This window comes from Podarcis gaigeae (genome assembly GCF_964106915.1).
Source record: "Podarcis gaigeae genome assembly, chromosome: 5".
Taxonomy (NCBI): domain Eukaryota; kingdom Metazoa; phylum Chordata; class Lepidosauria; order Squamata; family Lacertidae; genus Podarcis; species Podarcis gaigeae.
The window spans coordinates 85,155,633-85,169,840 of record NC_139681.1 but is presented as its reverse complement, the minus strand read 5'-3'; the positions used below and the strand labels follow the sequence as shown (position 1 = coordinate 85,169,840).

General features: G+C 44.8%; 1 protein-coding gene and 1 long non-coding RNA gene across 52 annotated transcripts in view; one reads left to right on the top strand and one right to left on the bottom strand.

Moving 5' to 3' along the window:
- LOC310845117 overlaps nucleotides 1-14,208 on the bottom strand; it is a 127,501-nt gene that overhangs the window by 29,863 nt on the left and 83,430 nt on the right. The gene's annotated exons all lie outside the window — the stretch shown is intronic.
- The window catches only part of MECOM (MDS1 and EVI1 complex locus), a 470,676-nt gene that overhangs the window by 402,808 nt on the left and 53,660 nt on the right, over nucleotides 1-14,208 (top strand). For all 50 annotated transcript variants that reach the window (XM_083739180.1, XM_083739177.1, XM_083739215.1 and 47 more), the window contains 2 exons: nucleotides 6,532-6,634; nucleotides 6,764-6,980. In XM_083739180.1, coding sequence (XP_083595306.1) covers nucleotides 6,532-6,634; nucleotides 6,764-6,980 — 320 coding nt within the window. The remainder of the gene's footprint in view (nucleotides 1-6,531; nucleotides 6,635-6,763; nucleotides 6,981-14,208) is intronic.

The window sequence follows — 14,208 nt, the reverse complement described above, 5'->3', positions numbered from 1 at the left end:
CCGATCAAAAGGTCGGCGGTTTGAATCCCTGCGGCGGGGTGCGCTCCCGCTGCTCGGTCCCAGCGCCTGCCAACCTAGCAGTTCGAAAGCACCTCCGGGTGCAAGTAGATAAATAGGGACCGCTTACCAGCGGGAAGGTAAACGGCGTTTCCGTGTGCGGCTCTGGCTCGCCAGAGCAGCGATGTCACGCTGGCCACGTGACCCGGAAGTGTCTCTGGACAGCGCTGGCCCCTGGCCTCTTGAGTGAGATGGGCGCACAACCCCAGAGTCTGTCAAGACTGGCCCGTACGGGCAGGGGTACCTTTACCTTTACTTTCACTTTTATTACAAAAATGCATACAATCACAGTTTTAAAGTAAAAAATGGTGGAAGTGTTTTAGCTTTTTAGTGTCTCCTGTAAAGCAAAATGTAACACACAAGTGCAACTGAAAGGATGTCATTTGCATGGAATTAGAGTACTGTATGTTAATTAGCTGCCCCATTCCACCCTTGCAATGCATATTCTGCTGCTCTCCCCTAATTTAGAAATCAAGGGTCCTATGTTGTTTTCATGTGCAATTTGTTTGAAAATCTCCATATATGTGTGTATGTGTGTTAAGCAGCTGATACATTGTGCTTCTTAAAATCTGCTCTTTGGTCTCAGCCAGTTACATGATAGCAAAGGACAATAGCATTAGTTTCAAAATTGCAGACAGTGACTTGCTTGACAGCAACCCAAAGAGGAGTCCTGTCCCTTAAAAGAAGAAGAACCCCTTCTCAGTTTACAACCTGTGAACAAGACGCCTGCACAACTTCACAGGAACCAGTCAGAGCCATTTCATTGTTTGAAATGGAGTTCAGATGGCATCACCCCCCACCACTCTGACCAACTTTTAAAAGTCTCGCTGCACCATTCAGACACCAATGCCCGCCTTCATCTGTTTCCCCCTCGTGCTGCCAGGTTTCCTTACCCAGCTGTGTGGCAAGGCTGGCTCTGAATGGGCCCAAATGGTTCAAAGCTTGCTGCATGAGGAGAGCAGCAAGCTACCTTTGCCACCCCAGGCAATTATGTGTAGATGGCAGGACATAAAAACCAGAGCAACAGCATTGTCACTAAGGGCTAATTCACAGCTGAATCTCTGGTCATTGATTGTGCAAGTGATGACCTGCATGTGCGAATGGTCCATCAGAGGTTAATTGGCAGACAGATATTTCTTGCTACTCAACACAATACCTTTCAGGAGTCTGGTTGTTTTCTGACAACTATAAACTCCACTTCTTAACCTTTGGTACTTAAATTAAAAGCCAAAGGAAGGACAAAAGGAAGACCATCTATTGCATACAACCTGTACATCTTGCCGTCATTCTTCCAACACTCTGTAAGTCAGCAGTTCAGTCGTGTCTTGGGCTCATCAGCCCATAACTTACTATTCCCTTTCAAATGCACCAAGGCCATTAGATCTGGAGAAAAGTCAGATTTAAATACATTTATCTTAATAAATGGAAAAGCAAGTGTTGCTTAAAGCAAATATTCAGTGCATGCGATGTTGACATCAGATTTATTTGCAGGACTTAAAAGCTGGCCTTACTTAAATCTGTTTCAGCCGTGGATCAAATGAATTTGGTTGTCCCAACCTGGCCCCCAGTGAATCAAAGTCCACATCACCAACTCACAGCATCATTTGTCACAATTGGCAGTATCTGCTCATGAGAAAATTATGTGAGCACGGGCTGCAGAGTAGGCTTGCGGTGCATTATCAGAGCTGTATGGGGAAGCATGCAGAAGGCTTGCCCTTGCTCCAGCAGGACTTGCTCTACTTTACTCTTGCTTTCATAAGGCCCAATAAATAACAAGTTAAAGCTGAGAATGAGTTTGAGCTCATTTAACTGTGCTTCTGTTTTGCCATTCATGTTCAGTCACCTTTTCAAAAGTCCCAAATGTGTACTCCAAATCACTAGTGTGATTGTCACATTCTTTCGCTGTCTCTCACTCTATCAGATACATTATGAAAATGACTTTTGCATATTAACTACAAAAACTAAGGAACTGCTTCATGGATTTCCCAGCTGAATTGCATGAGAAACATTAACACATTTGGTGATTCAGAAAGGTGGAGGGAAGGGAGGGAGTAGAGGCAGAGAAAGCAATAAAGACTTTTGCATATTTGTTTTTCTGACCCAATCAAATATGCACACAATCCAGGAGGGAAATGAGTGAAGGAGGTGTACCATAACAGTGTTTATTTCACAAACTGTGTCCCTGTTGGGTATAGGGATCCTATTGATTTGCCCATCGCTTACTCCAAAGCTCATCTTCTTCTGTGCTGGGTAGGGTACAGGTGTAGAGCCGATCAGAAGGTGAGCTATTCGACTGTGTCAGATGGGTGAGCTCCAGTTGCTCTGTCCCAGCTTCTGCCAACCTAGCAGTTCAAAAGAACACCAGGGCAAGTACATAAATAGGTACCACTGCGGCAGGAAGGTAAAGTGTTCCCATGTGCTCTGGCACCCGTCAAGGTCCTCCATGCGCCAGAAGCAGTTTAGTCATGCTGGCCACATGACCTGGAAAGCTGTCTGTGGACAAACACTGGCTCCCTTGGCCTGAAGTGAGATGAGCGCTGCACCCCATAGTTGCCTTTGACTGGGCTTAACTGTCCAGGGGTCCTTTATACCTTTAGAGGGGGCAGAAGATCCCTTAAACATAGCAAACATTATTGGGTGGGCTCTCTATAACATTAATTTCATTAAACTGTGTTTTATTTGTAAATACAGACCTAGTAACAGATTAATTACCCTTTAACCCATTTTACCATGCATTTTCTGCACATTTAAATTTGTTAGAAGGTGGTAAAAGGTCAAGTTTCTTAATTTTTCCATGCATGTTTGAATGGTGAATTGAGCTTCTATGAGTCTCTGAAAGGGAAAAGCAACCCATTATTTCTTAAATTATTTTAGTTACTCTGTGTTAATTCACTATACTCTGGTCCTAAGTATAGTGACTCGTATTTAAGTCCCAATAATTTCAGTGAAACTGATTATTCAGAAGGGACTTCTTGCAACATGCATGCAGGGGTTTTAAACCTTTAAAGATGCCCCTGTAGCTGTGCCTTTAACAGCATTTTGATCACCAGACATCTCCCTGCAAGGAAAGCTTCAGCTGCTGATTTCTAGCCAGTCAAACTGCTGTTAAGAACACAAGAGCAGCCCAAGCCCCCACCCCTCCCTTTTATCATTTGGCCACTGTACTCTGAAGGGGTGAGGTGGGTTAGTGTCTTGGGAAGAGGACTGAAACATGCCCCACTTCAGACATAAATTTTCCTGAGCAATTAGCTGGATCAGTGTCATGTAGCCCAATCCTGTTCCTGTTTACTCAGAGGTAAATCTCAGTGGAACTTGGCTAAGTATGCAAAAGGTTTCAGCATTAATCTTAATGTCAGTGCATACACACTCCTCCATGTAAGTTTACTGATTCTGAGAATGGCCCCTTTAGGCTTCCTTTACAATGCAATATGTAAATTGGTGAATCAGTCAAGTTAGTCTCCAGTCCCCAACCCAAGTCAGCTAGGGACCAATTAACATGTTCCTCCATGACCTTTTGAGACCATGGCAGCCATGGTTTTTCACTGACCTGTTACTTCTATCCACACTAAGCCTGTTGTGTATTTTGACCACCACTAGACTGAACTCAGACAAATTTACTTCTGGCGCTTGATCATAACCCCAGCTATTTCAAATGGCTGCAGTCAGGAATCAAAATAGTCTTTGCTGTGTTGTGGGTGGTGCAGTGATTAGCCTTTCTTGCTGACCCCTCCCAGCTTTTAAAGTCTCGAATATCTTTTTGCTCTCTTTTGACTAGAAACACATTGCCTTGTTGTGCTGAGAGCCTATGTTTCATATCCCATTAGTTTTTAGACAAATTTTAAGATGAGCCAAAATTCATGAGAAACAGCGAAAGACAAAGCTGGCTTGTTATCTTTCCTTTTTAATTTGTGCAGGTTTGTGCCGAACAGATCAGACCTTAAAAAAAATCTGCAATATCATAGTGTTTCCTTTCCTTTAAAAACAAAATGGGGGAGGGGAGGAAGGCTTTTTGGTGTACGTGTTAAGGCAGCGTTTTTCTTTGCGAGACCTTGCTGTGAAGTTCTAATATGTCACCATTCAAATGTCAGCATGCTGTTGGAAAGGAAGCTAATAACTTAAACCTTTGAGAGCTGCCAACAAAAGAGGTAATTCAGATTGTGGAGAGAATGCCATTGTGTTCTTAGGGGAAATAGATTTCCAGAATGAAACATGCTACTTGGAAGCATTTGTCTTTTGTTTGTGTGGAAAGGGGCGACGGGGGCGGGGGGGGGGGAATGTAGATTATAAACCTAAAAGATGGTTTGGCTAAGATAGCTTTCACTTTGGAGAACTAAAGGAGGAAAAGGGAGTTGACAGAAGTGGGAGTGGAAACTCCAGAAGCCCCAAATCTCTACTTTTATGGGGAAGGTGCGTAGCTAACAGTCAGCAACCTGCACATTGTATGATTAATGCTTTTTTTCTTAGAGCTTTTGCCTTTGGAGAGGCAGCCACAATGTGGCCTTAGCTTGTTCTCTGGAAATGTCATGTAACATACAAATTCCTTCTGTTTATCCCAACACCACTCGGCAATATATGACTTGGCTTCTTCAGGTAGTTGAACTACTGCTAGTATTAAAAAGAAAAACAACAATACTGCATTTTTAACAATGGGGACAGGAAAGAAGCAAATAAACCTGGAGTAATGCAATACTCTTCATTAAGGTATTTGTAGACACCCCCCCCCCCCAAGCACATAGTTGTGGTCAGGCTTTTTCTGAGAAAAGAAACAATTGGGTTTTAGAGCCACCTACTGGAGCTGAATAAGAACTGCGTGCACATACAGTCACAGATAGGTAGCCGTGTTGGTCTGCCATAGTCAAAACAAAAAAATTCCTTCCAGTAGCACCTTAAAGACCAACTAAGTCAGTTCTTGGTATGAGCTTTCGTGTGCATGCACACTTCTTCAGATACAGTCAATAGTTTTGAGCAATGTGGATTTTTGCCGTTGGTGTGGGTCACTGAAACTTCTGCCTTTTCCCTACAGTCTCTGAGAACTTCCTCTAGGCCGACAAGCATTCAAAATAGTTGTTTCTTTTGAACCCCCTTCCCCATTGTTGTATCCTCCTAGTATTAAGAGCTGTCACAAAATTATTTTTAAAAAGTAAAGGAGAAGCTTTGAGTTTGATAAATGAACAGAGGTAGCCAGTGCTTTTAGCATTAGTTCAAATATCTTATTTGAACACTTATCTTTTATCAGAGTCCCATGAAAACTGTTTTCCATAATGCAGGTTCTGAGTGAAACAATAAGACAGTGAGCATTTCTTCCTAAAGTCATCTTTTATAGGCCTTTGGGGATCACAAATAAGGTTCTCCTACCCCTAAAGGGCAGCCAGCAGGGCTGGGACCAGTGAGGTTCCCCTCTGAGCGCCTGGGCTCTCAGCCAGTGTCCCACCTGCCCCACTGCTGGAATTAGCTCTGATTTGGCTGTCCTTCCTATTCCTTTTCAGAGCATAACCATCAGGTTAGGTTTCCTTCCTTCTTCACTACAGGCTGCAAATTCAAACGTGCAAATGATGCTTTGATGTTTAATGGGGCTGTTTAGGTGGAGTTTTCCTTTTCACACAGGAAGCTAAGACTGTGATCCTAGGTATATCTACCAGGACTAACCTGGAAATACAAGCTTAACCAAGTAAAGCTGTGCAGAACATTTCTGCACATCCCTGTGGATCAGGTTGCATAGTAAACTTTGAGTGATATCTGGCTATGTGCTTACCCAAGGCATTGCAGTTGTTCTTTATGATTAATTTGGTGTATCCCAATGCTTATAATACAGACTGGATTGTCATTCTATTATTGACTTCCTACCTATTTGCCCAATGGAATTATTACTCACCCCCTGCTGGTGTAACTAGGAGAAAATTTGATCCTTGTGTGTGGTGTGTCTTTATTTTTATTTTTTTTAAAGACTGCGTTTGAATATACCTGTCTTCTCCGCTGGCACTTCAGTAAGAATTTTTATTCAATGAATTACCTGTACAGCCCATGTTATAGGAAGATTTGTGAATTGTCAGCAAGCATTAATAATACTTTGCTTGTCACACAGCTTGCTCTTGAGCATATTTCTTGATGGAAATACAGCTTTCTTTGCATAGGAATAATAGCTATTGGGATGAATCTTCTGCCAGATTATTTTGGCTTCAGGACTGCTACTGAGTAACACTATTTGTGCTTCTGGGCCAGTGCTGTCCACTCCTAATTAGCAACAGCAATCCAAGGTCTCAGGCGGAGGATTTTCCCAGCAAAGCTGGTTGGTAGGTAGATACCCAAGATCCTTTTTCTACCTGAAAGTGCAGGGAACTAAATGAGACCTTCTGCATGCAAAAATGTGCTCTACCACTGAATTGTGGCCATTCCTTTTACAACATGCTGCAACATATATGTAGAAAATCCCCTCTTGTGTGCTTCTTGTCACTCACTTGCCATTCTCTCTGTCAGATATATTACAGAGTGGTGAAAGACATTGAAGCTGGAGAAGAGCTCCTTCTGTTCATGAAGACTGAAGACTATTTACACGATCCTATGGCTCCAGACATTCATGGTCAGCAATTTCTTATGGCAGATTGTCAAATAACTTATACAGAAAGTTCCCTAATTATCAGCACTTAGAAAATTTATTCTCTCGCATTGGTCGAAGGCCACTGAGAGTAATGACTGATTTGCTTTACAGAGGAGCGTCAGTATCGGTGTGAAGACTGTGACCAGCTGTTTGAGTCCAAAGCAGATCTCGTGGACCATCAGAAATTCCCATGCAGCACACCTCACTCAGCGTTTTCGATGGTGGATGAGGAATTTCAGCCAAAGCTTGACAAGGAGAATGACCTCCATGATATGCATGACATTCAAGAGTGCAAAGAATGTGACCAAGTGTTCTCTGATGTGCAAAGGTAGGAACAGGCATATTTTAAGAGAAACAAAACATACATAGACACCATATAATATATATATATATAATATATATGGTAAAAGGTAAAGGACCCCTGGACGGTTACGAAAGACCCAAATCAATCTTTATTTTATTTCAAAATTTATTTATTTTATTTCTATTTTTATTTTAAAATATTTAATAACTGATGATCATTAGAGAATTCCATAGCGGTTTGCAACTTAAAAATAGCTAATAAAATTGCCAATAAGAAAACATAAAGTAATTCAAACAAAAACTAACAATAAGCCAATAGCAGAAAGTGAGGAATTACAACACAGTAGAGGATAGTGTGCAAATCAGTCATCAGGTCTTGATTCATAACAAACAAACAAATTAACCATGTTTGCCAAAAGACAGCAGTGCGGAATTTGTCTTGATGTTTTTAGAAATAGAGTTCTAGAATCTTGGGGTTCCTGGTCATGTCTAATACAGATTTCACACAAAAAATGGAAGGGAACTGATCTCATGGTCTCAAGTGGGGGGACGGGGACGGATGGACTCATATAGGAGGACATGTCCCTGCTGTGCTCAGTGAGTATGCAATGCCTAGAGAGGTCAAAAGCTACAAAGTCGGCAAGATCTACACTTCTAGTGTTGGTGGTGATGGAAGAGGTCAGAGATGCACTTTGAGTATTTGCTAAAGGACAAGGAATAAATATGTAAAAATTGTTGTTTTAAGATTTATAGCTACTGTTTTCATCTAAATTATTTTAAGTTCCAGCTAATTATGAAGGCCTGTTGTCTTTGTCCATGGAGTTTTCTTGGCAGGGATACTGGAGTGGCTTGCCGGTTCCTCCTCCAGGTGGATCACGTTTGGTCAAAACTCTCCACTATGACCTGTTCATCTTGGGTGCCCTGCTTGGCATAGTTCATAGCTTCTCTGAGTTATTCAAGCCCCTTCGCCATGGCAAGGCAGTGATCCATGAAGGGGTTCAAAATTGGGAAAGGTGTACGACAAGGCTGTATATTGTCTCCCTGGTTATTTAACTTATATGCAGAATTCATCATGCGAAAGGCTGGGCTGGATTAATCCCTAGCCGGAATTAAGATTGCTGGAAGAAATATCAACAACCTCAGATATGCAGATGACACAACCTTGCTGGCAGAAAGTGAGGAGGAATTAAAGAACCTTTTATTGAGGGTGAAAGAGGAGAGCGCAAAATATGGTCTGAAGTTCAACATCAAAAAAATGAGGATCATGGCCATTGGTCCCATCAACTCCTGGCAAATAGAAGGAGAAGAAATGGAGGCAGTGAGAGATTTTACTTTCTTGGGCTCCATGATCACTGCAGATGGTGACAGCTGCCACGAAATTAAGAGACACCTGCTTCTTGGGAGGAAAGCAATGACCAACCTAGACAGCATCTTAAAAAGTAAAGACATCACCTTGCCAACAAAGGTCCGTATAGTAAAAGCTATGGTTTTCCCAGTAGTGATGTATGGAAGTGAGAGTTGGACCATAAAGAAGGCTGATCGCCGAAGAATTGATGCTTTTGAATTATGGTGCTGGAGGAGACTCTTGAGAGTCCCATGGACTGCAAGAAGATCAAACCTCTCCATTCTGAAGGAAATCAGCCCTGAGTGCTCACTGGAAGGACAGATCGTGAAGCTGAGGCTCCAATATTTTGGACACCTCATGAGAAGAGAAGACTCCCTGGAAAAGACCCTGATGCTGGGAAAGATAGAGGGCACAAGGAGAAGGGGACGACAGAGGACGAGATGGTTGGATAGTGTCTTCGAAGCTACAAACATGAGTCTGACCAAACTGCGGGAGGCAGTGGAAGACAGAAGTGCCTGGCGTGCTCTGGTCCATGGGGTCACGAAGAGTCGGACACGACTAAACGACTAAACAACAACAACAATTATGAAGGCAGTGTCTGGTTTTGAAAGTCAGTGCACAAACAGAAACCATTTTCGGGCCAGGGTTCTCTTGGATAAGTGAGCACATCCACTGTTGGGAAACTACAATATCACTGCAGCAAAAATGCATCCTTGAGGGAAGATGTCTGTACTTTAGGAACAGATGGATGACAACTCTGCATTCCTCGTGCTTAGAAAACTCTTCTTTGGGGAAGGCCTTTAAGGGTATTAAAGGCTCAGAACAAAGGCCAGAAAAAAATATCAGCAAAAGACAAATCATAAATTGCTCTGCCACTGAGAGGGAGAGGGTGAAAAATGAGAACCGTCAGCCTGGCTGAAAAACATTTAAATTATTTAAAGTCCTATACATGACAGAAACAGTTCAAGGAAAAGGAATATAGAGAAAATATTCTATTTCAAAAAAATGTTCAGGTGGCAATTGGAATTGTTGATATATATGCAAGCTGGTGTATGTGTAATTAATGGGGGGGGGGCAGCCAAACACCATTTTAAATCTATGTTGTGGATTAATGGTGGAAGTAATAGTAAATTACATGTGAAATATTATGAAAGAAAACAGTAACATTAAATAAGACGAGAAGCATGACTCATAGCTACATATAACAGTGACAGATTGGATTCTACAGCAGATGCAGAATAATATTACTTATTTATTTATCTGGAATGTTTCTAATCTTGCTTTTCAATCCAAAGACTCTTAAAGCAGCTAGCACATATTAAAAACATAATCAGTCCAATTACAAATTACAAGGAAACCAGACAGAGTGGCAAAATATGTTCGTATCAAGTCAGGTGAAAAATCTAAAAAGCTACAATATAATAAAAATTATATTGTAAAATATAATTTAAACATGTAAAGGCCTGGCCTTCACCTGTTGCCCAAAAGACATTAAACTCTCATGTTTTGGTTGAGTCAAATAAGATATCGCTGCAAAAACCATATTCCACTGGATCAGTAGGCAGCGAGAGCCTCTCTTTCTAGTGTATCATCTGCTAAGGGCCATGTCATATGTTGAGGAAAGACGTAGCAATGTATTGGCTGAGTGTGCTGCACACACATTAAGAGGTTCTTACTCCTCCAAGAACTGCTTCTAAGGTTTGATTCACTGAAGCATTTGTAATATGGGATAGTCAATACGGATTAAATTTTTCACTAAATAGGTTGAACCAGTCTCGTGAATAGTCCAAATTAGCAGCCGCACTTCTTAACAACTACAAAAAGTGTACATTCTATTTAGAGTAAGAAGAGTCCTACTGGATCAGACCAAGAAGCCCCGTCTAGTCTGCCAATCTGTTCTCACAGTAGCCCACCAGATGCCTATGGGAAACTCACAACACATGATACGCTTATGTTGCCTAGCAGCTGGTACTCAGAGGCATATCGCCTCTGATCTGGGAAGTAATACATAATCGCCATGACTAGTAGCCATTGATAACCATCATCTCTATCACACTCCCTCTTATGTGTTGTCAGGGAACTGCCATCGGAGTTAGAGGTGCTGGACAGGCTCCAGCAGAGTAGGAGAGACTCTGCAGCAGAAGCAGGAACCAGCAGGGGGAGTGCAGGAGTTACAGCGGAGGGGAGGCTCTCAGACGCTTCTAGTGAGAATAGTGAAGAGGTAACTAGACCCCCTTTAGGAATTCCCTCCCTTCGCCGGAAACTGTCACGCAGAGAGTCACGAAAGCGCATGTCCGTCAAACAGCTTTTATGTTGGCGTAAATTCCGTAGACGCCCACTGTCAGATTCTACCAGCGACTGACGGAGTCATGCTTTTGGGGGCTCCGTTAGTGCCTGGGTTTGGATGACCGGCCAAACCCCAGCGGGATCAAGCTTTTACGCACAAGCAGCTCATTATCCCATCACAGCAATCTGACAGTCTCCGAAAGCTGTTTGTGCAAGCAGAGGGCATCATGAGTGAACCAGCAGGAACCGGGGCAGCTGGAGCTGGAGCAGATCCAAGCCTGGAAGAAAGGTACAGGGCGTTGGAGGTCCAGCTCGCACTGCAAACGGCGAGGCTGGAGGAGAGGAGGGCTCAAGATGCAGATAAGGGGAAAACCACCCCACTTGCCAGAAGGGTGCCTGGATTGGTGCAGAAATTTGGGGGGAATCCCAGGAACTATCAAGCCTTTAGAACAGAGATGCAATATGCTCTCAATCTACTGTTTGATGACTTCCCCGATGAGAACTCTAGAGTGGCGTACGTGATTGGCCATCTAGAGGGAGGGGCGAGGGACTGGGTTCGCCCCCTGATGGCAGCCAATAATGAAATCTTAAAGGACACAATGAAGTTTTTTCGCGCCATGGACTTGATGTTTTCCAGCGAGATTGAGCAGGGGATGGTGCGCAGGGAGTTGATGGCTTGTAAACAGGGGAGCCGATCTGTACGTGAGTACTGGACTGAGTTCACCATGCTGATTCATAGACTGGGGTGGAACCTTGCTAGTGAACCTATTCAAATGCTATTTGAAGAAGGTCTCTCTCCGGCAGTGAAAGATGAACTTTCCCGGGCGCCTAGGGCGGAGTCTATGGACCAGCTGACTAAATCAGCGCTGTCCATAGGAGCACGCCAGGAGGCTAGAGCTTTGGAAAAGCGGGAAGGAAAGGGGGAACGTTGGAAGGACTTCCGCATTCCAGAGATTCCGGAGCAGCCTTTCCCGCCAGCAGAGCCGATGGAACTTGGAGCAGCGCGCGCGCGCACAGTTTCAAACACCAGTGAAGGGCGGAAGAAGGAGGGAAAGAGCGGCAAGAGATGCTATCTCTGCCAACAGCCAGGTCACTTTGCCAGAGTCTGTCCGCAAAGGAAGGAATGGCAAGGGATGGCAGGAACTGTTGGGGGGAAGGAGGAGGATGAAATGAAGGAGCAAGTAAAAGCCAACGCCTGGTTGCCAACATCGGGGCACAGCAGCCAGGCCAGGGAGTAGTGAACGTGCCCACGCCGGAACCCCCAAGACCAGCACTTGTGATAGAGGTGTTGCTGGAACTGGCAAACGGACACCCACTAAAGATAAGAGCGCTATTGGACTCAGGTAGCTCATGTAATTTCATGAGTAAGGAGTTTGCAGCTGAGCACCAGATACAGACTATCCCATTAAGTAAGCCTTTGCAGGTTACCACGATTGATGGGAGGGAGCTGTTGGGAGGAGAAGTGAGCCAACAGACTGTACCAATGATAATGAGGGTGGCACGGCACACAGAACTGATAGCGTTTAACGTAGCCACCCTGGGAGGAGCCCCTATTATCTTGGGAATGAGCTGGCTGGCACTACATGATCCGCTAGTAGGCTGGCATCAGCGCGTGGTTTCCTTTGGATCAGCACATTGCCTAGAACACTGCAAGGAGGGAGAGGCCCAGGCAGGCAGCAGGGCCACTCTAGCAGGGGTGGAAGTGATGGACAAGGGGAAGGTGCCACCACAATACGCTGACTTGATTGACGTATTCAGCGAAAAGGAAGCGGATAAATTGCCCCCGCACAGACCCTTTGACTGTCAAATTACCTTACTCCCAGGAGCACAATTGCCAGTGGGGAAGCTGTATGCAATGTCAGACAGTGAGATGCAGGAGTTAAGGGAGTTCATTGACAAGAATCTCAAGAGAGGTTTCATCAGAGAGTCACGAGCGGTGGGGGGCAGTCCAGTGTTCTTTGTGGACAAAAAAAACACGGGCAAGCCCAGACTTGTGTGTGATTTCAGGTCCCTGAATGCAGTGTCAGAACCAGTGACTTTTCCTATGCCTAGAATTGATGACATTCTGACACAGGTGAGAAAAGGGAAGATTTTTACCAAGCTGGACCTTAGGGGGGCATATAACTTGATACGTGTGAGGAAGGGGGATGAGTGGAAGACCACTATGTTCACCCCCTTGGGGGCGTTTGAGTACCTCGTTATGCCTTTCGGATTACAAGGAGGCTCCGCCTGTTTTCAATCATTCATGAATCACGTCCTGGGGCCATTGCTCTACAAGAACTGCGTAGCGTTCTTAGATGACGTCCTGGTGTACTCAGAGAATGAGGAGCAGCATGTGCGAGATGTAAGAGAGGTACTGAGCAAACTGCGAGAAAACCGGCTGTGGGTGAAACTGGAGAAGTGTCAGTTTCATACTAGGGAGGTGGAATTCCTGGGGTACCGGTTGTCTGACAAGGGATTGGCCATGGATCCCAGCAAGGTTCAAGCGGTACTGGAATGGAAAACACCAAAGACCAAGAAGGACGTGCAAAGGTTCCTGGGGTTCGGAAACTTCTATAGGAAGTTCATCAAAAACTTTGCCCATTTGACCGCGCCCATCACAGATTGTCTTAGTAGCAAAAAGAAATTTGTTTGGACGGAAGAAGCGCAGCGGGCGTTCGAACGCCTAAAGCAGGCGTTTGCGTCGGAAGAACAGCTTCTGCACGTGGATCTACAACAACCAATGAGAGTGGAGACTGACGCGTCAGACCGAGCAGTGGGGGCCGTGCTTCTCCAGCCGGGAAAGGATACGTCGGAATGGAGACCGTGTGCATTCTTTTCGCGGAAATTGAACAAATCCGAGAGGAACTACACAGTGTACGACAGAGAACTGCTCGCCATTCATGAAGCATTCCGGAAATGGCGGCACTTGCTGATTGGGGCGCAACACAAGGTTCAAGTCCGAACTGACCACAAAAATCTGGAATATTGGAGAACAGCCCGTGTCCTGAACCAGAGACAAGTGCGATGGGCCCAGGAGTTCTCCAAATTCCACTTTGAGATTCGTTACGTGCCAGGTTCAGAGAACGTGAGAGCGGATGCCCTTTCCAGGAAACCTGAGTACTTAGAGGGGGAGGGAGCGCCTGAGGCAAGGCATGTAATCTCCGAAGACCGCTGGGTGTGTGGGGCGGCATTGGTGGGGCAAAGGGAACTGATGGAAGGTACGGAGAACGATGAATACGCCCAAGAGAAACTCAGAGAACTCAGGAGGACAGAAGAGAACACAGGGGGATTTGAAGAAAAGAACGGGGCGTTGTATTACAAAGGGGCACTGTACATACCAGATGGGGAACTGAGGGGCAGAGTACTCAAGCAGTTGCATGACAGCCCCACAGCGGGACATTTTGGACAGCACAAAACCATGTGGTTGGTTACCAGGGAGTTTTGGTGGCCCAAGGTGAGGGAGGACGTGCGGGAATATGTTAGGGGTTGCGACAGGTGTCAGCGAGCAAAAGGAGAGAGGGTGGCGCCAGCGGGGCTATTACAACCCTTACCCACGCCAGAAAGGCCTTGGGAGGCAGTATCCATAGATTTTATGACGGACCTGCCAAAATCCAAAGGCAAAACAGCTGTCATGGTGGTG